Source organism: Triturus cristatus, chromosome 2_1, assembly GCF_964204655.1.
Source record: "Triturus cristatus chromosome 2_1, aTriCri1.1, whole genome shotgun sequence".
In the NCBI taxonomy this organism is placed as follows: domain Eukaryota; kingdom Metazoa; phylum Chordata; class Amphibia; order Caudata; family Salamandridae; genus Triturus; species Triturus cristatus.
Window position 1 is genome coordinate 766,063,345 of NC_140581.1, and position 23,617 is coordinate 766,086,961.

General features: G+C 45.6%; 1 protein-coding gene across 1 annotated transcript in view; it reads left to right on the forward strand.

The window, feature by feature from the left end:
- Positions 1-22,139: 22,139 nt before the first annotated feature.
- Positions 22,140-23,617, forward strand: part of SLC12A2 (solute carrier family 12 member 2) — a 345,212-nt gene continuing 343,734 nt past the window's right edge. The window contains exon 1 of the mRNA XM_085632709.1: positions 22,140-23,382. Within this exon, the coding sequence (XP_085488835.1) occupies positions 22,894-23,382 (489 nt within the window). The 5' untranslated portion in view covers positions 22,140-22,893. The remainder of the gene's footprint in view (positions 23,383-23,617) is intronic.

The following is a 23,617-nucleotide window of genomic DNA, read 5'->3' on the forward strand; positions in this document are numbered from 1 at the left end:
GAGGGGGCACAGACTCGAGTCGCTTGCTGGATCTCCGGGCACGCCATGCCGACCTCCTTGAACGGCTTCGTTGCCTCAACTATGCGGCCCACTCAGCCCAGGTACATGCTACGTCGGACAGGGCGGGACGACTCCTGGCCTGGCTCATTAGGCAGGAGACGGCACGTATCCCAGTAGGTACAATCGCTGGACCTGATGGAGCACTGGTCCACACACAGTGGGAAATCCATCAGGCGTTCACGGCACACTACGCCTCTCTGTACCGGTCAACGGGGCGGAGGAGTGCGAGCGACCTGGATGAGTTCTTAGAAGTGGTGGGATTGCCCAGGGTTCCGGAGGAACACCATGCGGCCCTGGAGTGCCCCCCTACAGTTGACGAGATAGGGGAGGCTATCTTCTCTCTGGCTTCGGGGAAGGCGCCGGGGCCGGACGGACTTCCGGAAGAATACTACAAAACCTGCCGTGAGTCCCTGATCCTGAGGCTTCACAGCCTCTACCTGACGGCACTAGAGGAGGGCACATTGCCAGCATCGTTGAAAGAAGCCTATTTGATTTCCCTGCTGAAACCGGGCCGGGACGCCACTCAGCTGGGGTCATATCGCCCGCTCGCCCTGCTCAACACAGACTATAAAATATTGGCGAAGATACTGGCAGAGAGACTGGCGCCGGTGGTGCCCTCGCTGGTGCACAGCGATCAAAATGGCTTTGTGCCCAAACGCAGCACTTCGCTTAATCTGCGGCGGTTTTTTCGGGTGACGGAGGAGAGCACCCGACAATGGCCCAGGGCGGGCTGCCTGGTCTTGGACCTGGAGAAAGCCTTTGATTGCCTGGAATGGGGATACCTGGTGTCGACGCTATCGCACTTCGGTTTGGGGCTGGGCTTTCTTCAGCTAGCGGCTCTACTGTACAAAGGACCCACGGTGCGCGTGCGCACTGGCCCATATGTCTCGGACCCCATCATAATCCGCCGAGGTACCAGGCAGGGGTGTCCGTTGTCGCCCCTCCTGTTTGCGCTTGCAATGGAACCGTTAGCGGCGACGCTCCGCAGGGAGCTAGCGGATGGCATCCCGCTGGGGGATGCAACTCACCAGGTGTCCCTTTACGCGGACGACCTACTGGTCTATGTCAGGGACGTGTCTACTAGCCCGGCGAGGCTGGACTGCATCCTACACTCTTTTGAGCAGCTCTCAGGCCTCCGAGTCAACGCCGCTAAATCCTGTCTGCTCGCCTTCCGGGACGACGTCCAAGACCCAGACTACCACCTTGGCGGAGTGCGGGTCCAATGGCAACCGGACACCTTTCGCTATCTGGGTGTCCAGATATATCGCCGCCCGGCGGATCTGGTGGAGGGTAACCTGGGGCGCGCTGTGACAGCAGTCCGGGCCCAGATGGCGTTCTGAGCACGCTTGCCCTTTCGGTGACCGGCCGAATAGCGCTAGTTAAAATGGTAGTACTGCCCCGGCTGCTGTATTATTTTGCCAACCTCCCGGTATACATACCGGTGTCTTTCTTCACGCCCTTCATGCGCTCCCTCCGTGACTTCATATGGGGAACGGCGCGCCACAGAGTCGCGCTGCCGAAAGTGTGTCTTCCTGTGGGCCAGGGCGGGCTAGGGATGCCGTGTCTTGAGCACTACTATCTGGCAGCGCAGCTGCAATGGGTGGCCCGCTGGCTAGCTGACAGATGCCGCGAGGACACGGCGACGGTGGTGAACCCGCCGCTGGCATTGACGGAGCTCCTCAGAATCTTTCACCCGACGACTAGAGCGCACAAGCCTGAACCGTTGCTGCTAATGGTGGCGTATAAATGCTACCGTCGATGTCTCCGGCTGACACGGGCCAGGATCCCATACGCCCCGGCCATTCCTCTGGAGGGTTCCCCTTGCGGGCGAGGCACGCTTGGTGCTGCAGAACTTAGGGATTGGCACGCGGCGAATATCCACACACTGGCGGACTTATACCATGAAGGGGGCCTCCTGCCGTTCGCGACCCTGGCGGAGGAGACAGGGCTGGCGCAGGGCCAGTTTCTCCGACACAGGGCTCTGATAGAGACGCTGACGGGTCATTGGGGGGGACTTATGGGAAGAGCCGGAGCAACACTTAGTGCTGCAATACCTCCATGTCATGGGCCGAGGGGGGCATCTAATCAAATGGTTTGCTGCGGCCTTGCGGATACATGTGGCGCCGAGCCTAGGGGCACTGCGCGAGAAATGGGAGGGGGATCTTGTTCGCCCTATGGTAGATAAAGAGTGGGAGAGGGTGCTGCAGGGGCCGAGGAGGATACCTCAAAACATGAGATTTCGTCAAATACAGTTTTTTATCCTGCACAGGGCCTACCTTACGCCGGCTGCCATTATTAAGTATTTTCATCGCGTAGACGCATGCTGCCCCCGCTGCGCAGTGGTTGACGCCGACCTGCTCCACATGCTGTGGGGCTGCCCAGCACTGCAAATGTACTGGCAGGCGATACATGGGGAGCTCCGCAGGTGTACGGGCCGGGAAATTCCATCTGAGTGGCCCACTTATTTACTACATCTCTTTCACCGGCCAACCCCGGCTAAGGTGGCCTCTCGTTTTCTCGATCTGTGGATCGTAGTGGCTAAGCGCCTTATCACCAAACGCTGGAAGGCAGACGTGGCGCCACATGTGCAAGCATGGCGTAGTTCTTTACTGGTGTGGGCGAAGGCGGAGGAGGTGGCACTTCGGCGGGAGGAGACGCTGGGCCTTAGAGTGACACCCATCGCATCCCAATGGGGAGAGATGCTGCAGACTCTGCTGCAATCGGAAGGGGTGACCCCGGGTGGTGGCAGGGACGTGGTGTCGGAGCTGCGCTAGGCGATGGGGCGCAATCAGCCTGGTGGAGATGCTGCGCTGGTGGGTGTGGCAGGCTTAAAAGTGAGGCCAGTGCATGTCGTGGACCGAATCTTAGTGCTTGAATTGGTCCTGACGGTGGGGGCTGGGGAGTTTGGAATCTGACGGGGAAGGGGATCAGAAGGGAGGGGCCATTTAGAATAGAACTTGCGAGCTGCTGTTGGAAGTTGTTTTAGTTGCTAGGCTGTTGAGGAGACAGCTACCCGGTCACTGAGCGGGGAGTTTAGCACTGTTTGTATAACTGTTTGGGGATGCACCGGGATTAGCACGTAACTGATACAGGAGATGGTGAGCGGATGCTCTCCACAAGGGCTACGGCCACAGCATCACGCATGGCGAGAGATTTGCTCAGAACCTCGCAGGTTGTAAATTTGGGCACTGCTGTTTACTTTTCAGTTAATGTAACGCAACCGGACTACATGCGTTGTGCGCTGACATTTAGCCAAGTGATATATGTAATGATGCTCACTGATTAAATATGATGTAATATGTGATTCCACCTGCAAACTGAATAAACAGATTTCTAAATAAATGAAGATGTTGAATTTAAAATGGCCCGAGAAGACACAGGTGTGGGATTGTACCCAGTGAGAACAATTGAAAAGTTGCCTCCAGATTTAAAAGAAAGAGTGAACCAATTATTATAGGACTTTCCAGGGAAAGATATCAGAATGATTAAAGGTGCAGAACCAGTCCAAGTTACAGTGAAACCTAATGCTGCATTATCTGAGGGCGCCACCATACAATTGGAACCCTGAAACTATTGCAGTAATAACTCCAGTAATTGAAGACATGCTAAGGAAAGAGACTTTAAAAGAAATTGTTGGACATCCCCACAATTCTCAGATTATGGGTTTGCAGAAACCCAATGGTAAATATCGGGTCATGCAGAATCTCCAAAAGGTTAACAGCATTGTTGTTCTTTGTTGTCCCATGGTACCGAATCCAGCCACTCTCCATTTCCAGATTCCATGCACTGCATAATGGTTCACCGCTGTGGAAGGGTATGCAGAAAGCCCATTCATATTCAAGCAAAGCTTTAAAAAGAATCTTGAATCACTACAGATGCCTTACAATTCAGTTTTTGAGCAGTACATTGCTGACCTATATTTGGCGTCAGATACACGAGAAACTTGCTGAATGGATATGATTGCACTTTTAAATCATCTGGCCAAGAATGGACATAAAGTATCTCCAGGTAAATTGCAATACTGTCAAAAAGAAGACTAATACTTGGAACATATCATTGAGAAACGAGCGAGAAAGGTGTCACCAGACAGAGTAGAGACCAGTTTACAAAGGAATCCACCCAGAACACAGAAAATTAGAATGTTTTTCGGAATGGTTGTCTACTGTAGACTGTGGATACCAAACATTTTCCTAGTGGCTCAACCTTTACAGAAGCTGACACAGGACAATGACTGCCTGAAAGCTTTGTAAGAGCTGAAAGAAAGTCTTTGTCATTTCCCAGCACATGCCTGATTACAGTAAAATGTTCACATTCTTTTGCAGGAAGAGGGAGGTCTGTGCTCTCTCAGTGCTTTCTAAGATACATGGAAATGCACAAATACATGTGGCTTATTTTTCGACTACTCTTGGCCCTGTCCCTGCAGGACTGCCAGACTGTCTTAAAGCTATTGTAGCAGTTGGAGTCAGTATCAAGAGATATGAGGTCATAGTGATGGAACACCCATTAACTGTTCTGATCCCTCACTCAGTTGACCTATTGCTCCCCATAACAAAGAACCTGTACATTACATATAGCAGGCTCTCAAAGTACAAACAGCGGATGCTAGCTGCCAAAAATACTGTATTAAAGCAGTCAAATTTTAAATCCATCAACACTGCTGCCTGTAAATGAGGTTTCAATTGAAAAGAAGTTGAACCTGCTTGTCTAGATGTCATGGACTCGTGCACCAAGCCAAGGCCAGACATAAAAGATTAACCTTTAAATTAGCCTGATTATGTACTTTTTTGTCGATGGCTCATGTCTGAGAAACAGTGAAGGCACCCTGAGAGCAGCTTACGCTGTCTGTACATTTCAAGATGTTGTAGAAGGGCCTCAAGGTGTTACCTCAGCACAAGGTGCTGAATTAATTGCCCTTACAAGAGCTTGCAGTGTAACAGTCCAATTGAAAGTGACTATATTTAAAGACAGTCAATATGGCTTTAATGTTGTCATTGATTTTGGAACGTTATGGTCACAAAGATGTTTTATGACCGCATCTGGCACTCTAATCCTCAATGGGGAGCATGTAAGAAACTTTCTAGAAACTTGCGTGAGGCATTGCAAATACCAACAGAAATCGCTGTGATTGCACAGCTCACCTGTGTGGCAATGAATATGTCACAGTTGGAAAAAGATATGCTGAGGGAGTTGCACGTTATTATGCATTTGTGGCCTGCATATTTAATGGGGCTTACACAATTGAGTTTGAGGGGGATGCTGTCTTTTCGATGTTGTTGTCAGTAGCTGATACATGGGAAGAGCTCAAAAGATTGCAGGGGAATGTTTCAGAAGCAGAACAGCAGGGTTAGATCAGAGCAGGTTGTGAGAAAAATGCAAATGACATTTGGATGTCAGCAGATGGAAGACCAGTGTTGCCCAACAGTTTGTTGTTTACTATAACATGACATTTCCATGGCTAAACACACTTCGCAAGAGATGCAATTTTGGGACTATTTAGACATAATTGGCTTAACCCCAGATTTAGGAAGCTTGCAGAAGAACGGTGCCATTGCTGTGTGACCTTTATGTCAACAGGTGAATGTAGGAAAGAGAACATGAGTCACATAGGGAGATCAGGTGGTCATTTCAACAGAATGCAAATGGACTTCATCGACATGCCTGTTTGTAAAGAGTTGATATGTCTGGTTACAGTGTGCTTTTGCGCTCGATGGGTGGAAGCCTGACCATCACGAAGAAATTACAGTCTCACTGTAGTTAAACTGCTATTGAGGGAGTTCATAACTAGGTACAGATTGCTGGTTTCTCTGGAGTCAGATTGTAGGACTCATTTCAATAATGAAGTCCTACGAATGCTTCATGCAGCTTTACAGATTGAGCAGAGAGTACACTGAAGTTATCGACCAACAGCCTCTGGAATTGCTGAACAGCTCAATGGAACCATAAAGTCCCGACTGGCAAACGGTTGTGCTTCTACATCACTGAAATGGCCAGATGCTTAACCATTGGTGTTGATGAGTCTCTGAAGTATTCCTGACCGGAAGAGTGGGTTATCTCTTATGAGATCTTAATAAGGCATACAATGAGACTGCCTACTGTACCTGTGAATGCACTTTTGAACATCACAGATGACATGATTCTTGATTACTGCAAAGGACTGGCTGATGTGGTGAGTTCTGTTTCTCACCAGGTTGAAGCTGCTACCTTAAATCCACATTGAGAACCGTGCCATGACCTCATTGTTGTTGGTCAAGGAAAACCTTTGGAAGTCTTGTCTGGAACTGAGATGGAAAGGCCCCTTCCAGGTGATTCTCATCATGAAAACTGCTGTTAAGTATATTGGAGTACCAAACTCAGTACATACAACGCACACTCAGAGAGTAAGAAATCCATATAAAGAAATAGTGTTCTTTGAGCCAGAATCAAGAGCACTGATATTCAAATCACTACAAGCTGATCAATTGCAAAGAGCAATAGAGCAAGAGAGGCCACAGCAAAAAGGATAGAGGGGTAAAGATCTGAAAACAGTCTCACCAATCCAAGTTACTGTGATTTCGCAGTGTCATTGAAGTCTTTGAAGAAGAAGAAACAAGACCTCAACCAGAGAAAGCAGCAGAGACAGCACCAAAACAAACGGACAATCTGAGTGAATGAACAAATACTGGATCAAGAAGAATCACACGAAATGCTGAATGGCCAAATTATGGTCAAAGAAAACGGACAACCAGTGTGTCAATTGATCGCATACCACCGACTATTGCTGAGGAAACAGAGTCAGGTGGTGTAAGTGATACATTTGAAGGTCAACAGACAAGCGGAAGATAAAAGAGAGTTACAGTGCCTTGCCAAAGGTATTCAGCACTTGAATGGAACATACTACACGTATCAAGTGCTGAATGCATCAGTGGAAGATTTGATTGATCTGAGATCTGAACTTTTAGAGCCACAATGACATCACAATAGAGACAAAATTTGGGACAAAAGTTGCTTGATAAGATTGTCTGAAAAGAAACAAAAGTTTAAGAGATTATAAAAGACTGAAATCAAAATGTTTGTATTAAATAAGATTTTCTTAGTCTCAAGGCTGCTGAAGATGAGTAGGGATAACATATTAGAAGACAGAAGGTTAAGGTATTGCTGCTGTATTTTGCTTAAATGATATCACTACAAACATGTGTTGTCTAAACAGAAATGGAGGCAAGATAATTATGGGTATTACATTTTTGTAACAGTGTTAATGATCATAAAAGTATCAGTAGGATTTTATCTCACATCAGATAAGGAAATTAGGTCAACATTTGCTCCTATGGCATCTGCGCACACAATAGATGAAATTAAATTAAAGGCTACATTTGTGAGTTACAATAAAGATTATTCAACAAATATTTATTCTAGGTTAGTTCAAGAATACAGTTATAGTTAGGAGTTAGATACAAAGGATGGTTACATCTGTGCATACTTATCTTCATCAGCTGCAGAAGAAGTTACTTATCACCACATACCTTTACCATACGCAATCATATGTAGGATTTTGCTTAGCTTAGTGTATATGCGAGAACACTTTGAATATTTTTACTCAAATTATGATTTGTTTTTTCCACGAGTACCATTACAAAAAAGCATGAATTTAAACCCACTGGCAAAAAAATGGACACAGCTTGGCATTAATTTAGACCATCCTGACATATAGAGTGTTAAGGCTTATGAAAACAATTTAACCTGCTTAATGAGACCATTATAGAAAAGTATCTAATATAACATTAGAGGGACGAAGTACAAACATTTTGCATAGCAAGAAGAGGGAGGAGGATGTTTTGAAAAATGTTTGGAAAAAGGAATAAGATGAATTTAAAACGAAAATAGATTTTCCAAGATTGAAATTGGACAGGAAACAAAAAGGAAACATTTGTGTTTATAGAAGTACCTAAACCAGAAATAAACACGTAGAAATTAGTAGTTGTGAACACACACTTGAAATTGTGGGAGGTACATGGCAACTTTTACAAGCAGAAGAAACAGTAATCTTTTTTGTTTGTGGACGAGTTGCCTATTTTCCATTACCAGTTGATTGGGAGGGGATTCGCTACTTAGCTTTGCTGTTTCCTAAGACATATCATGTATATAGTTTAGATGCACTTACAATGACACCATCACACAGACCTACATGTAGCACAGAAGATGGAAGACAATTAGTGGATGACATTTTAGGAGAATTATACCACCAGTAGGGGTTATAATAAATTATGTGAAAATTAGAAAGCTTTCAACAGTTATTGCCAAACTGGCAACCAGTACTTCTGGGGCTTTATCAGTTGTTAATACTGAATTAGTGGTTTACAAGATAGCTTAGCACTGGACATTTGACTTGCAGATAAAGGCAGATGCTGAAAGCTCAACACTGCTGCTCATATATACCCGATGATGAGAAAATTCAGGAATTTGCAATGAACATTTCTGATCTTGAACCTGAATTATAACCTTTAGAGACTCCTGTGGCTTTAGAAATTTTTGCCAAGGGAATTTTTACCATTGACAACCGGTTTGATATTGCTGGAGGAGGAATTGTTTAAGCTATATTCATGCCAATAATAATATTAGGATTTTGTTTATTTGTCTTGTTTGCTTTTCTCAAAGGCTCTAGCTATTGCATTAACAATAGAAAGAGCAGAGAAACAATCAAAATGATAGAGCAGGAATTAGAATGAAATGATCACATCAATTGAGAATACAAAAGGTTAAAGGAATCTCTAGGTTTAAAAAGAAAGAGAACTGACAGCGGAGGATGAGAGCGAACTCTAAAGATTTGTGAAAAAATTGTGATTGTTAGATAACCATCAGAGGGGGCAATTGAGTGTGTGTTTTAACAATATTGAGAAAATTATATAGTTTCCAATAAACTTGCAGAATTAATGCACAAGCTTAAACGAAAATAAAAAAAATGTAAATGCAAAAATTGTAGAAGGCAATCATATTTAGTAGTCCCCAAATGAATGAAGCCACATTGCTTGAACAGCTAGAAATATTTAAGCATGCATAAAATGTTTATTGCTTGACCTCTCCATGAACATGTTTTTTTAATAAATAAGTTGCATAAATGTTTTCATCTAAACTCTGAAAAATGTTTCTCTTTACACAAAGAACACTGTTCACGCTTGATTAGATTTTGTAATTTTAGTGAGGTAATAAAAAAATTCATACATAGAGATGCAACCTAAAACGGGAACTTGACCTTTTTAACTTACTTGTGTTTTCCCAATGACTGATTGCTACGCCAAATGTTTTCTTTTCATTAATACAGATGTTTCGCTTGCTACATAGACCATTTTTAAGTAATACAAATTGATATTCAGAAGATTAGAGGTGTAGTTAATACGTGGGAAAGTAGACCTGAATGACGAAAGGACCCACATGAACTTAAAAGTTATACAAAGAAGTTGCAAACTTCGCACTGCTGTCTGTGGGCTATTGTATTCCAGTGAGAAGAGAAGAGAAGTAATTCAGTTCCCAGGAAGCACTGAAACCTGATTGGAGAAGAAGCAACAAAAATAGGCCCCCACCTCCTATCGATCAATTCAATAAAATACACAAAACAGTACATTAATCCTGTTTGTAAACAATTTATACATTTTTTATTTGTATCGTCTTTTTATACACAATCACAAATCGTACATATATTCAAAATAGTAAAAACCCCTGTGAAATACAAAAAAACAAATAGTGATGATTTTCTACACCCACAAAAAAGAAATGTTTTAGTACCAGTGTCAGTGATAACTTTATTTCGGTCATAAGACCATAAAAGTACACAAAAGTACATCAACAATTACAATAAGACAATAAATAGGCATAAAAGATTAAGAAATTTAAAAAAAGAATTAAACTACGAGTTATCAGTGAAGAAGAAATAAGTACAACATTTTTTTAATTTTAGTACCATAAATCACTAACATGAACCTGGCATCTGCAAATATACCCTAACAAGTGGTGCTACTCCAGTCCTGGATTCAATGGAAGTGGGCTTAGGGTATTTGCCAGCCTCTGTGAACCCAGCAGAACCGATGTAGCTTCTATGCTGCGCAACCCCAAGCAGGACTGACATATCTCCGCTGCTGCGTGGCTCAGATCTGTTGCAAAGATCAGCATTGCCGCTGTGGCACGCATCACTTTCAGAACAGCCGCTGTGCAATGCATCCTTGGCACAGGACCTTGCATACTTTTTCGACTGCAGACGCAACAATTATGCAGGACTCCACATTTCAGTCTCGCACTATTTCGAAACAAACACATTCCCCCGACTGTGCAACACATCCTTGACGCCGGGATTTCACATCAAAAGCCACAAAGATGGGCGATTCGAAGCCGATGCAAGTCCCTCGTGCCACAGGCTCATCTCACCTTGGAACCGACGCTTCGGCTGCGCAATGCAACTTCTACGCAGATCCAGGCATTGCTCTACAAACCAGGATTTAAGGTACTCCATCGCGGTCAGCCTGATCTTCTGACTTTGTCCCAGTCCGGCAGGACGAGAAATCTGTGGTCGGCACTTTACACCTATTGTCACTATTTTCACTAAAAATCTTAGAATTCAAATCTCCAGTACAACTAATTGGATTTTTGCAGTTTAGGTCATTTTATTTTTTAGAATTCCCTAATTTTTCTAACTCTGTTATGGGCCATGTTTGTGGTGTGTCTTCACTGTGTTACTGTTGGAAATGTTGCACAAATACTTTACACATTGCCTCTGAGTTAAGCTTGACTGCTCTGTGCTGCTCTACCGGAGGGTTGAGCACAGGTTAATATAGGGTTTTCTTGTGACTTCGCCGAGAATTGTAGTTGCTGCTTGAGAAGGGTTTCACCCCCCTCAACAAGTAACACAATTTCTTACAAGCCTCCAATTCTATTCACATTGCAACATGTCTGAAGCTTGCCCAGAAGTTCACTTTCTCTGCGATTAGGTCTCTGCCTTCCAACCCCCGCTATCCATTGATCCTACATGGATAAACTATTGTTTAAACTTCGAATTTTCTGTGGAATGGGCACGGCCCAGAAATGTAACTCTATCCATCAATACCTCAAAAGGCCCACGTAACTTTCTAGATACAGACTCACATAGCCAAAGGGCAAGATTTCAGATTTCAAATATGCTGGAGGGGAAATGCTTTCATACAGCCTACTCTGGCTATGCAAGGGATTCATCCAACTGTGCCTTTTTGAAGTGCAACTGTTTAGATGGACCCAGAGGGGCATTATGTGTTTGTAGAGGGCACACTGGATAGCATAGCTGTATTGCTGGGAAGCGTATATTTACCCAATATAGCACAACTACAATTCTCGCACACATATTAATACTGGCTAAATATTCCCACCTACCCTGGATCATAGTTGGTGACTTTAACTGTGTCTTACACACTGTACTGGACAGGTCATATCCCCCTATTCACCACAATGCACATCGTGGCAGATCTGTCACAATGGTTCACACAATGGTCCCAAATTGACAGCCGGTGGGCCCTCCGTCAGACTAGTAGGAAAGGATCCTTTAATTCCCCACCACATTATCTCCACGCTGTACTAGAACGCTTTCTTTGCCACTCTGCTACACAACTCATTGTCACTGATGCAGAATACCTGGCGAAGATCCTGTCGGACCTTAACTCGCTTCTCTTATGCCTTGTATGGGTGAGACCATTCCACCAGAACCCACCAGGCAATTACAGGCCACAGCACTTGAGGAACTAGCGTTCTGCAAAATGACCTGTGAAACCAGTCAGTTACATAGTCAAATACAGCAACACAGCCACAACGTGACTAGTAAAGTGGGATGCTTTAAAAATAGTGGTGCTAGGAAGTTGCATTCACACTATTATCAGAGCAAGAGGCACACTCAGCCACCAATTAGTCCAAGTAGAGACCTTCCGGCGGGTCTGGAACAGGCTGCATTGACAAATGGTTTTGCCCAGTACGACTGACAGAGGCAAGAGATCGCCATGCCCAACTGCTCTAGACTCTGCGCTGTATGGACTTTCGAACATTTCAATGCAAGATGCACGGAGAGACAGTCAAATTTGGCCATCTATTGGCATCACTGCTCAAATGTGCATTGGATATAGAGCTGGTGCCCGCAATCCGTATTTCCCCTGAATCTGTAGCCACTACCCAGGACCCGGTACATAAACTAGACATTCCTCGTGCCATATGAGATCCCCCCCCCCCCCCCTGCAAAACTTAAGCCTGGCTGGGATCCCTGTTGAATTTTATAAAACATAAAAAGCCCTGCTGGCCCAAAGTCAAATTATACTCTGCCGGCCAGCCATCCATGCGGGAGGCACTCCTGGTTTCGCTCCCAAACCCGGGACGTGACGCCTAGAGGTTTCCTCTTACCGACACCTGTCCATGATAGGTAGGGATTAGAAGGTCCTTAGTAAAATGCAGCCAACACTGTTGCTGGAATATATGTTGGTGTTGGCCCACCCTGACCAAAGGGTGGGTTCATACTGGGCAGATCAACGACTCAATATCTGCCAACTGCACAGAGTACTGGAGGAAGCTCTGTCTCACTGGTTCCACTCCAATGGTCTGGTGCTAGACCACATGTTCACTGTCTTACAGAAGGGAAGTATGGGGGGTGCGGAAGGATGCTGTGGACGATTAGACTAATTTACAGAGAGCCTATGTACGAGTTAAAATAAGCTGGCAAATTACAAATCCCTTCCCAATAGATAAAGACACGCCAGGGATGCCCGCTATACCCCTTGCTTTTTGCTTTGGAGATGAAGCCCCAGGGGCAGAGTCTTCGTCAGTAAGGGCATGTTTGGGGTTCACCCATTAACAGCAAACTATATTGTCTCATTGTATGCCAATAATGTGCTTGTGTACATAAATGATATACGGAACCGCATAGCTGACACGGTGCACATGTTGGCAAACTTTAAGAATACCTCAAGACTAGGGGTGAACTAGGCTAAGTTGCGTCTGTTCCCGCTACATCCAGACTGCCCCTGCATACAATAACAGTTGGTACTCATGATATTAAATGGGAGCCACGCACCTTTCTATACCAGAGTGTCAATATTTATCACTTAACCCCTTGAGCTGACAGATGGCAACCTCACAAAAGAAATCTCTTCCCCTGGCCCCAGAATGCCTCTTGGTGCTGTCCCCCTCACAGTGAAGGACTGTGTCGCCCTTTACAAAATAGTAATGTTGCCAAGACTCTTGTACTATTTCACTGACCTACCAGTCAACATCCTCCGCAGTACATTTCTATCACTAAATAAAATGTTGGGTAATCTCACATGGAGCATAGGGTGGAAAAGTGTATCCCTGACCAAGTTACAGCTCCTGACAGAGCATGGAGGATTGGGGGCCTCAATATTTCAGCACTTTTATCTAGTGATTCAGCTTCAGTGGCCAGTTCGCTGACTATCTGATCACAATTTACCGAAGGTGTGCTTGGGGTTCGAGATAAGAGCTCTGTACCACATCCGAGAGCTGTTCCCTCCAGGTTTGCCCTTGTCCTCCAACAGCTTTCTTCATGTTGCATATGTGAGTCATTGTAGGGCGCTGTGGGCATCATCCAATATGCATTGGAAGGTGCTGTGGAGTGCCACCCGATGGTGGGACATGAATATTCGATGGGGTGAGGCAGAATCTGCAGTGCTCCACCCTGAAGAAATGGGGATTAAGGCCGTGCCCCATACAAGCCACATGGGACGACCGTCTATTTGCCTTTCCAGAGCACTCGATGACCGTTCCACAAAGATCAACACTGCATATGCGTCTCTGACTTTACTACCCTCCTCACCAAAGTCTCAATCCCTCCCCCATGTCTGCGAAGGGTGTGACACTCGTTCTCTCGCACATTAACAAAAAGGCAGCACTGTTGCCCCCTACTCCAGGAAGCCTCCAGGCACGACTGCACCATGCCCACAATTGACTGCATGTATTTTGGAAAACCAGGCTCACAGTTCTATTTTTGTTCTTATATACTATACACCATTTTGATTGCAGACTATCAGGGAGCATCAACTTGTATGTATCATAGCCAGTGAAATGTGTTTTTCTATGTAACCTTTCATAGATTCTATTCATGACAATGCAAACATTTTTAATAAAGATGGTTGGGAAAAAATGGATGGGGGAAACCTCCAGCTCATACTTTTACAGTCGGATAGGTGGAGTTATTTTCATGTAAGCAGCCTCTTACATGCACTGTAAAACTCCATAAAGAAGCTATCCGAAACTTCTGGCAAGCAACCTGATAACAGCCCCTTTCTGCTGTTGATATCTATGCTTCCAGCAAGACCATGTGATCTGTAGAAGATCGTAGGGGTTTGTTAGGTCATTGGATGCAGTAGCTCAGAAGAGACCTAAACAATGTCATATGCGGAAGAGATGAAGAACAGGGCAGTGGAAACTACAAACATGGAGGGAAAATATTTCATGGACAATATAGTTTAGTTACCCTAAACCAGCAGCTATAGGTCTAGCCAGCCAAAGTGAGGAACCCCTACAAGTGAATCTAGGCAGAGTTGCATAAATCCCTCCCATGCTCATTAAGTAGGCACTTGGTAGCAGAGGTTGTCATGACTTGTTCTCTTATGCTTCAATTCACAATCAGTAACAAACCACAGGAGGTAGCCCATAAACCCGGTAGAGATCAGGGCAAAGGTGTGTAACATACAACAGTGTCTCAGAGGGTATTATTTGTCAGACAATTTCTAAGGGAGCACAAGTAATTGCTACGAGCATGGAAGGGGAAAACAAGACGACGAGAATTTGCAAAGACAAAGATAGAATTTTGTTTATATTTCATCATATATTTAAAGAAAAGCACTGTGTTATATTAAATGACATGTAACCTGTGCACAAGTGGTCGTGAAACAGGGAATGACGCAAGTGTCACGCGACAAACTATGTACCGAGGGCAAGGTGCGCAAACAAAACAAATTTTATACATGGTGTATTCGTAGTAGTGCCCATCCATACAGTAAATGCAAATAAATACAAGGTGCTTTGAATGGGCAAACACGAGAAAGCCGCTGTACATTTCGCTGTAAAAGTCGCTGGCCTTTCGGCCTATATGAAATGTTAGGCCATCATCAGGACCAGGTTACAGGTTGTTACAAAACAGTGTGGCTGCGAACGAATCGCGGCAGAGGCCGAGTTGGTCTCTAGCGGAAGGCTGTAGAGAGCTGATAATTATACACCGGACGGGTGCCCTTAGAAGAAGTGGGTCCAGGTGGGGAGAAACTGTGGTCAAAGCAGCAGTTTGGTGGGAGGCGTCACGGTGCATCCAGTAGATTGGATCAAGGCCCATTCTGGTTGGGGGATCCGATTACTACGGGCCACGGTGGGCGCATGGAGTTAAACCCAGGGTTAGAAAGAGGTGTGCAGTCGGCATGAGTCCGGCAGGTCCAATTCACAATCAGACTTACATTCTGTCACTTTTACTGTTTTTCTTCCTCCTCGGTTCGCTCAGCCTCTATTTACCTTTGATTTGTTTATGCTGTTGCCATTTACCTTCTTGTAAACTCCATGAGGTTTCAGGAGCAAGTTGAAGCAGTTAGAGAATCGCTATCACCAAAAATAGAAAACAAAATTTTATTTGGTTTTGCAATTTGTATCACCATTTCAATCACAGTTTTTTTTTTAACATAATACCGTTGCATCTCACTATTAACTCGAGACTTGGAACAGGAAACTGCTTTTCAAAGTAAAATGATGCTCTTATTGCAGGGTCTATTATGAAAACAGGCAAATTGTGATCTTTTCATAGATGAAATAGACTCATTATCATTTGTTTTCGGTGTCATTCTTCCCAAAAATATCCTGAGAAGGGAGCAGTTCAACCTGAGGATGACATATTCAGAAGTAAATTACACTATTTACAATTGAGAACTGCTCACCATTAAGGAGGCATTGGAACACTGGAGACAATATTTGGACAGGGCTCAATACTGTATTGTTATTTGGAAAGATCACAAAAAAATTGGGATACCCGATGATAACTAAGTGTATGAATTCCAGAGACGCTAAATGGTCACTTTTCTTTTCTAAGTTCCACTATCCGTTCTATTGTCCAGGAAACAGTTGTAGTAAGGTAGATGCCTTAGCCCGTCAAGAATAACTGAATCCCATCAGCAGTCAATCTATTCTAGTTGTCAGTGGAGACAGAGACTAACTGAAAGTTATCAACTACTCAATAGTCAGGAAACCAATGGAATAAGCAGCTGTGCAATTTGTAGAAAATGTTGATCACTGATAGACTAACAGAAACAGACCATGCAATTGGCCCATGATTCGCTGGTAGCATGTCATCATGGAATATGCAACACCCTGTTATGTTATGTTATTAAGTCATTTGTTAAGCGCGCTAACACTGATTAGTTTCTTGGTGCTAACTTGACAGTAACACAATCAAAGGCGGAAGAAATGAATTAACATGCTTGTCTAAAGAGCCATGTCTTCAGCGTTTTCCGGAAGAGTAAGAGATTTTGACAGGACCGGATTTCCAGGGGAAAGGTGTTCCATAGGCAAGAGGCCAGTGTGGCAAATCTACGTCCACCAGAGCGTTTGAGTTTAAAGGGAGGGGTTTGAAGAAAGCCTAAGTGGAGTGAGCGAAGATTACGTGGAGGAACATATCTGGAGATTAGTTGATTAATAAATTTAGGGCTTTTACCATGTAGTGACTTAAAGATCATGCAGCCTGCTTTGAAGAAGCAGCGTTGCATGACCGGAAGCCAGTGCAGCTTAATAAGAAGAGGAGTAGCCGCCTGCCACCTAGGCTGCTTCAGGATCAGCCTAGCAGCATGGTTCTGCACCATCTGGAGACGCTTGAGTAAATAGTTTGAGAGACCCAAGTAAATGGCATTCACGTAATCCAGATGGGACAGAACAGTGGCGATCACAACCTGGGTAATTGCTTCTGGCGTTAAAAATCGCCTGACCTTCCTAATTTTTTTTAGCTGATAAAAGCACTTGGAGACCACTTGTGCCTTTAGTGAAAGGTCGCTGTCCACAATGACTCCAAGCGTTTTGGCCGATGGTGAGGGTTGCGGAGCTTGACCCAGATCCAAAGGCCAGTAGTGAGGGCCCCAGTACTTGACACTGTCCCCGGTCAATACCAATTCGGTTTTACCTGGATTTAGTTTCAATTGATTTTGATCGATCCAGGATTTAATAAACCTCATTGTTGACTGGAAATGACTTACGGAATTTTCAGAGTTGTCAATGGTAAAGAGTAACTGCAGGTCATCTGCGTAATTAAAGACTCTCACCTGTTTGTCCCTCAAGGTTTGTATGAGGGGGGAGTATGTATATGTTAAAAAGATGGGGTGACAGGGAAGAACCCTGTGGCACTCCGCATGAGATGAACTGTTTAACACCAGTCAAGTCCCCCAGACGCACGGCTTGGGAGCGATCCTCCAAAAAAGACCTCACCCAGCAGGCCGCCACGCCCTGTATGCCGGCCTGTCCGACACGCTCGACCAACATATTATGGTCGACCGTGTCAAAGGCGGCCGACAAGTCCAAAAGCACCAGGGCCTGGGGAGAATGTCTGTCTGCGCAGTCTCGAAGTGTGTCCAACACTGCAGTGACCACTGCCTCCGTAGAGTGTGCAGGCCGGAATCCAGCCTGATGAGGATCAAAGCAGGAGGACTCCTCCAAAAAATTAGAAAGAGTTTTCGCCACGTGTGCTTCCAGGATTTTTGCCAAGTAAGGCAATAGGGAGATGGGCCTGTAGTTTGCCTTACAACCAGGATCCGCTCCGGGTTTATTTAATAGTGGTATGACCGTGGCTTCTTTGAAAGCGGACGGGACTATGCCCGACGAGATGGAGTCATTTAGAAGGGCAAGGACAGGGGTTGGGTAGGTGGAGAAGCATTCTTTCAGGATACGCGGGGGACAGATATCCAGTGGGGAACCCGATTTGACTCTTATCATTAGTTCCAAAAGCTGGTCATGGGTTGAAAGTTACTAAGGGTGGCAGAGCCAGTCTTTATTGCCATGCCAGTTGTTGTTAAAGTCTTAGATTGGGGAATGCTCGTTTTTATGTCAGTGATTTTGTCACTAAAATAACAGTTCAGTGAGTCACACAGACACTGGGTGGGGATTACTTTAGGACGAACATTCTCCCTCTAATTAATAACTTGCCAGTTCTGGTGGCCATGTGCGACAAGAGATAGTTATATGTGAAGCAGCATGTAATCCGAGCTCAAGCCAAGATAGCTCGGAAGAAACCAGTCTGATTATTGCAGCCACTGTCACGCTACAACAACCATGATGACAAATATCCATTGATCTCAACACGGATTTACTACAATCAGATGGGAAGTCGGTATTGCTAGTAGTTGTAGATTAGCTCACAACAGTGAACATTTTATTCTACTCTAAAAGATTCCTAGAGTTCCTGTTTTAGCAGCAGTTTTGTAGAAGTTTTTCATCCTCATCAGTTACCATTCACTACCATCACAGATACAGCCCTCCATTTTATAGGTATGTTTTGGAGAACCTTATTAAGACCTGCATTGTTTATCGCCCAGCTATTGTACCATGAGAGAAAGGCTCAACTAAATGTCTGAAGAATATCTGCACAGCTTTCTCAAGCATCAGTGAGATAAGAGGACATACACCAATACAGCTTGCCTGGCAGAGCAGCGCTTGGCCTGTCAAGACTCGATCTAACCCGGGGGCTTTGGAAAGTGGTTACTCTTAGGTCACCGGACAAAGTAGCTCAGAAGAGACCAAAACAACATCATATGTGGAGATGGAGAACAGATTAGTGGAAGCTACCACCATGGAAAGGAAATACTTCCTGGACATTTTAGTTTAGTTATGCTACACCAGCAATTATAGGGTCTGTCCTATAAGGAACCCTTTCAGGTCAAGTCAAGTTTTATTTGATTTAGTGCTTTACTGAGCAACAAATTTAAAAAATGTTTGTTATAAAACATTAATAGAACTCATTTCAAAACAATTGTTTAAAGCTCTTTAAAAATGTAAACATTATGACATACTAATTCATCTAGCGGCGATTTAAGAAGCCAAATAAGGCCTTGGACTGAAGTGATATATCTGGTTGAATAGGTTTTAAATGCCGGCGTCTGGTCTCCACTAATGTCGGATTTGGGCATTCAAACAGAATATGCAGCAAGTCTTGCACTCCTATGTCACATAACTCACAGATACTGGTGGCGTTTTCAGTGAGGTTCCATCTGGAAGTAAGTGTTTTTAAAGGTAGAATCCCGAGCAGTTATAAAATGATACAATGCCGAACTCCATTCCCTAAGGTAAAACAAATGTATTGTTGGTGGTATTTGTATTCTATTGATTCTGCATACTGTTCGTAATGGTTTAATTGAGAGCAATGCTTGATGTCGAGGTCGTAACGTATTCTCGGTGTCAAATGATTTTTTAAAAAGCCTCACCCTTCCAGGTCAATCTAGGTAGAGTTTTAGAAAGATCCCCTACGGGTAGAAAGAAGTGCTACTGACAGCAGCTATAACTCCTTTGCTTACACTTCAGTTCAAACCCAGCCTACCGTCCCATTGCCTTTATTGCTTTTCTCCCATCTCAGTTCCCTGTTGACTTCGACATTTACATTTATTTGTGCAGTTGTTGCTTTGTTTCCCTTCTTGTAGATTTTGATATAATACTGCTGCCAAGTCCTCTCATTCTAATTTGGTTCTTGGGCAGAATTATTGAATGCCTGAGACCTATTGGCAGTCCACTTGCACTCTTCAATGAGTCTGTCAAATACTTGATTTGCTTGATTTAACATTTATGTGGACTAGATTTCCGTGCTTACTGCGAGTCTTGCCTTTTAGCATGAAAGTAGTGCTTCTCAACAACTTTTCAAGACAATGTTCCATTCACAATGGTCCCTATTTCAACCTCAGTCTTCCAACTAACAACCAACTGGAATGAGAGTCTCCTCTCTTGCTCCAACCCTATTTCCCCTTGCACACAGCTTCTCGTCACTATTCTGTAGTTACACACAGGAGGTGGGAGGATGCTCATCAGGAGGAGAGAAGGATTTTGATAGCTTGCACTTGCTTGTACCATTGTTGCCACAAGGCCATCACTGGAGTGAAACTGTGCAACCTAATCCACATTCTGGGTATGAGGCACACAAAGAAGCAATTAGTTAATGTCCTTAAGAAAGCATACTAGAGATCTATTTGCCGTGAACACTGTATTTCACTCCTTGCGGTGATGACCCACAATAACAAGGTTGCCCTGCCTTTTCACCCTCAACTGCCTGCCTAACCACGTACAAGTTGTGATTTAATTATAACAATTGCCCCATGAAAACATTATATCAGGTTTTCTCCTCTAGACGTTCCCCACAGAGGGAAGGGTCAAAGAAACAGTTGGTCATTTGATTTTGCTGTCCATCCGCAAGAGTAGCTCCTTCCCCGAGTAGGACTATGTGAAGGCTGCTAGTAATTCCAAAGCAGGTACTGCACACCACTACCTTAAAAACGTCCCATTCCTTTGCGATGTTTACAGTAGAGAGCTTATTCGCCTGTAAAAAAGTTCTGTATGATGTGACTACGATTCCTTTAAAAGCTACGACATACAATCCAGTTATTTGTGGAGGCCATGTCGGTATGGAGGTGAGCGTTTTACCCCAAGCAACATCAGTAGTAGCAGGTTGTGATTATAGTTTACCCAGATATTCAGTATTGGTTGGCAAAAGCACACAATGAGTTTATCAGAAACTTATTCAAACGTTTATGTAATTTGTGCATAGGAGTCACGATTGTGTGGCATAAGCCATTGACTAAAGACCATGGAAGTTACCATTCAGAACAGGTGTCCATCTGATCTGTCAAGTGAGGTAGAGAACACCATGAAAGTAACCCGTCAACCCAGCCGTACTCCGGAGTGAAACTACCTCCTTATCCCAACAGCTTGGCTAAGTGAAGTACAAAGTCTATGGGTAACATATTTGGAGCACAGATGAAGTAAGATAAGAGAAAGGACACTGCAATTTTAACGCTCACTGATCGCGACAAACCTGCCCGCTGTATCTACATTTACAGACATGCTCCAATGGAATTCCAGCTCTGATTCAAAACAAAACTCTCTTGGTAAAGGAGAAGTTGAGGTAAAGATGTCCTCGTCCACTCTGGAGTCTAGAGAACGCAATTCCGAACAACAGTGTGTTCAGTAAAAATGCAAAGTGGACTTTTCTGCCCTTCACCACAAAACAGACAGGATAGATCTGCCAAATTGAATGTAAACAAGGTGTTTTGAGCTCGGTCTTCAACGCATTTAAGATGGTGCAATGGTCAAGGATCAGTATTGTGATTTAGCACACAGACAGTGATACGTGTATTAGAATATTTTGATGAAGACTTTTTCAGGAATCCATACTTGTTTCACATGTTCGAAAATAGAAAATTACTGCACAGCAAGGCACAACAAACTGGAGCAGCTCGAGGAAAGACGAATAAAGAAAGCAAAAAACGAGGGGCATGGCAGATGAATTACCACCTCCAGAAATGCACCACGTCTTTGAAGCATTTTGCCATGGGTAAAGTCGTATTCGGAATTCCATGGCTGGTACTCTACGAGCAGCCCCAAAAAATCATCAGAGTTTTGCTAGCTCTTCTCTTTAATGACAGGAAAACTCCTTCCTCAGTTTGTTTTTATTCCATTTCTGTGCTTCGCCCCTAAACATTCTTAAGCACTGTAATTTTCAAATACCATAGATCTAAACCAGTACTGAAGTTCCTCTTTTCAAAACGATTATTGAAAGCAACGTTCTAGACCGTATAAAGTAAAACGGGTTAATGGTCATACATTCTCTAAAACTTTGAGTTTTCAACGAAATAAAGAGAAAATTCGAACAGGTTAAAGTCACGGTGCAGAACTACGAGAGCGAGACCAGAAGCCCAAGGTTTGAAACTTCGCAGGGTGTCCTTCCAGGTGTCGAGGCCCGCATGTAGTCTGGCAGGGGCTGGTTAAAGGCCGGGGTCCGGTTTAAGAGGCTGCCTGACGGTTCCGGTGTATGAAGCGTCTCTCGAAGTCTGCTGCCGCACCACCCCGATGCCTTCCGGCCCCGGCGCCTCATCGCCTCCGGTGACGGTGTGGATGAGCAGAAAGGCGGCGACAGCTGCAGAGCTATTGTCTACGGGCCGCGCCCTTCCCTTCCTGGCGGTGGCCTGCGGCATCCCCGTGTGCGCGCCACGGCGCTTCTGCCACTCCTGCCCTACCGCAGCCCCGCTCCCGCGATACTTCACGGAGAAGTAAACCGACATGGAGTTTTGACAAGTTTTTTTTTGCTACGTGAAAGGAGGAGGAAGAGAAGCGCGGGAGGACCGCCCGGAATCCGGGGAGGGGCCCAGGAGACAGCAGCATCCAGAGCTCCGACTGAGGAGGGGCGGTGGCAGAGAGGAGGGAGGGCTGCAGGGGGAGGCGTCCTGCGCCGACAGGCTTTCGCGGTCCTTCCTTTCCTTCTCCCAGCCGCTCTCTTTAAAAGGCCAGGAGCCGCGGCAGCCCTGCAGGAGTGTGTGTGTGGTATTCATTCCCGGGACAGAGGCGGGAGCTCTAAGCGCGGCGCTGTCAGAAGAGGCGGACGCCGCTACCTCATCCCTTCCCTGTACATGTGCGCAGAGGCGCGGAGAGCGTCTTTGTGTCTGAGCATCTGCCGACACAGCCCGTGCCCTTCCCCGCCTGGGCTCTGAGCGCGGGATGCTCCCTCAGGAGGCGCGCTGAGCCGGCTCAGGTGTGCAGCAGGAGGTGCAGCTGTTACCTGCGGCGAGGGGAGGACGGGGAGAGGCACACAGCACCGCAGACCTCCCGAGTAGCCGCCGCACCAGCAGCATGGAGGAGCCGGGCAGCGCCCAGGCCCCGCTGGCCCCAGGCGAGGAGGAACTGCTTGCCGTAGGCACCGGCGACGGGCCCAACCGGCCCCTCGGACCCACGCCCAGCCAGAGCCGTTTCCAGGTGGACCCGGTGACGGAGGGGGGAGCCCCAAAGGCCCGAGACGACGAGGCCAAGGGCCGGTTTCATGTCAACTTCGTGGACCCGGCGGACCGGGACAGCGGCGGTGACTCTCCGGAGCCCCCGGCGCACGGCGGGGTGAGCTTTCAGAACGGGGACACAGCGCTGAGCGAGGCCGGCAGCCAGCACTCGGGCGGTCAGCATCACTACTACTATGACACGCACACAAACACCTACTATATGCGTACCTTCGGACACAACACCATCGATGCCGTGCCCCGCATCGACCACTACCGGCACACTGCCGCCGACCTGGGCGAGAAGCTGCTGCGTCCCAGCTTGGCCGAGCTGCACGATGAGCTGGAGAAGGTGAGGCTGCGATCAGGGCATGCTGAGGGTGGATGATGGAGAGATGTTGATCGCGATGGGGAGGTCACCCGATAGAGGCAGAGACGTGGGTCTGGTCTGTGCCTCTACCCATACAATGCTCGGGGAGCATCCTATGCGCAATGTGTAGTGTATTCATGACAGACAAAGGAATAGAGGACCGGTGCAGAGCGAAGAGACACGGGCAGGCGAAGGTAAGTAGGAATGCCCAGTAGTA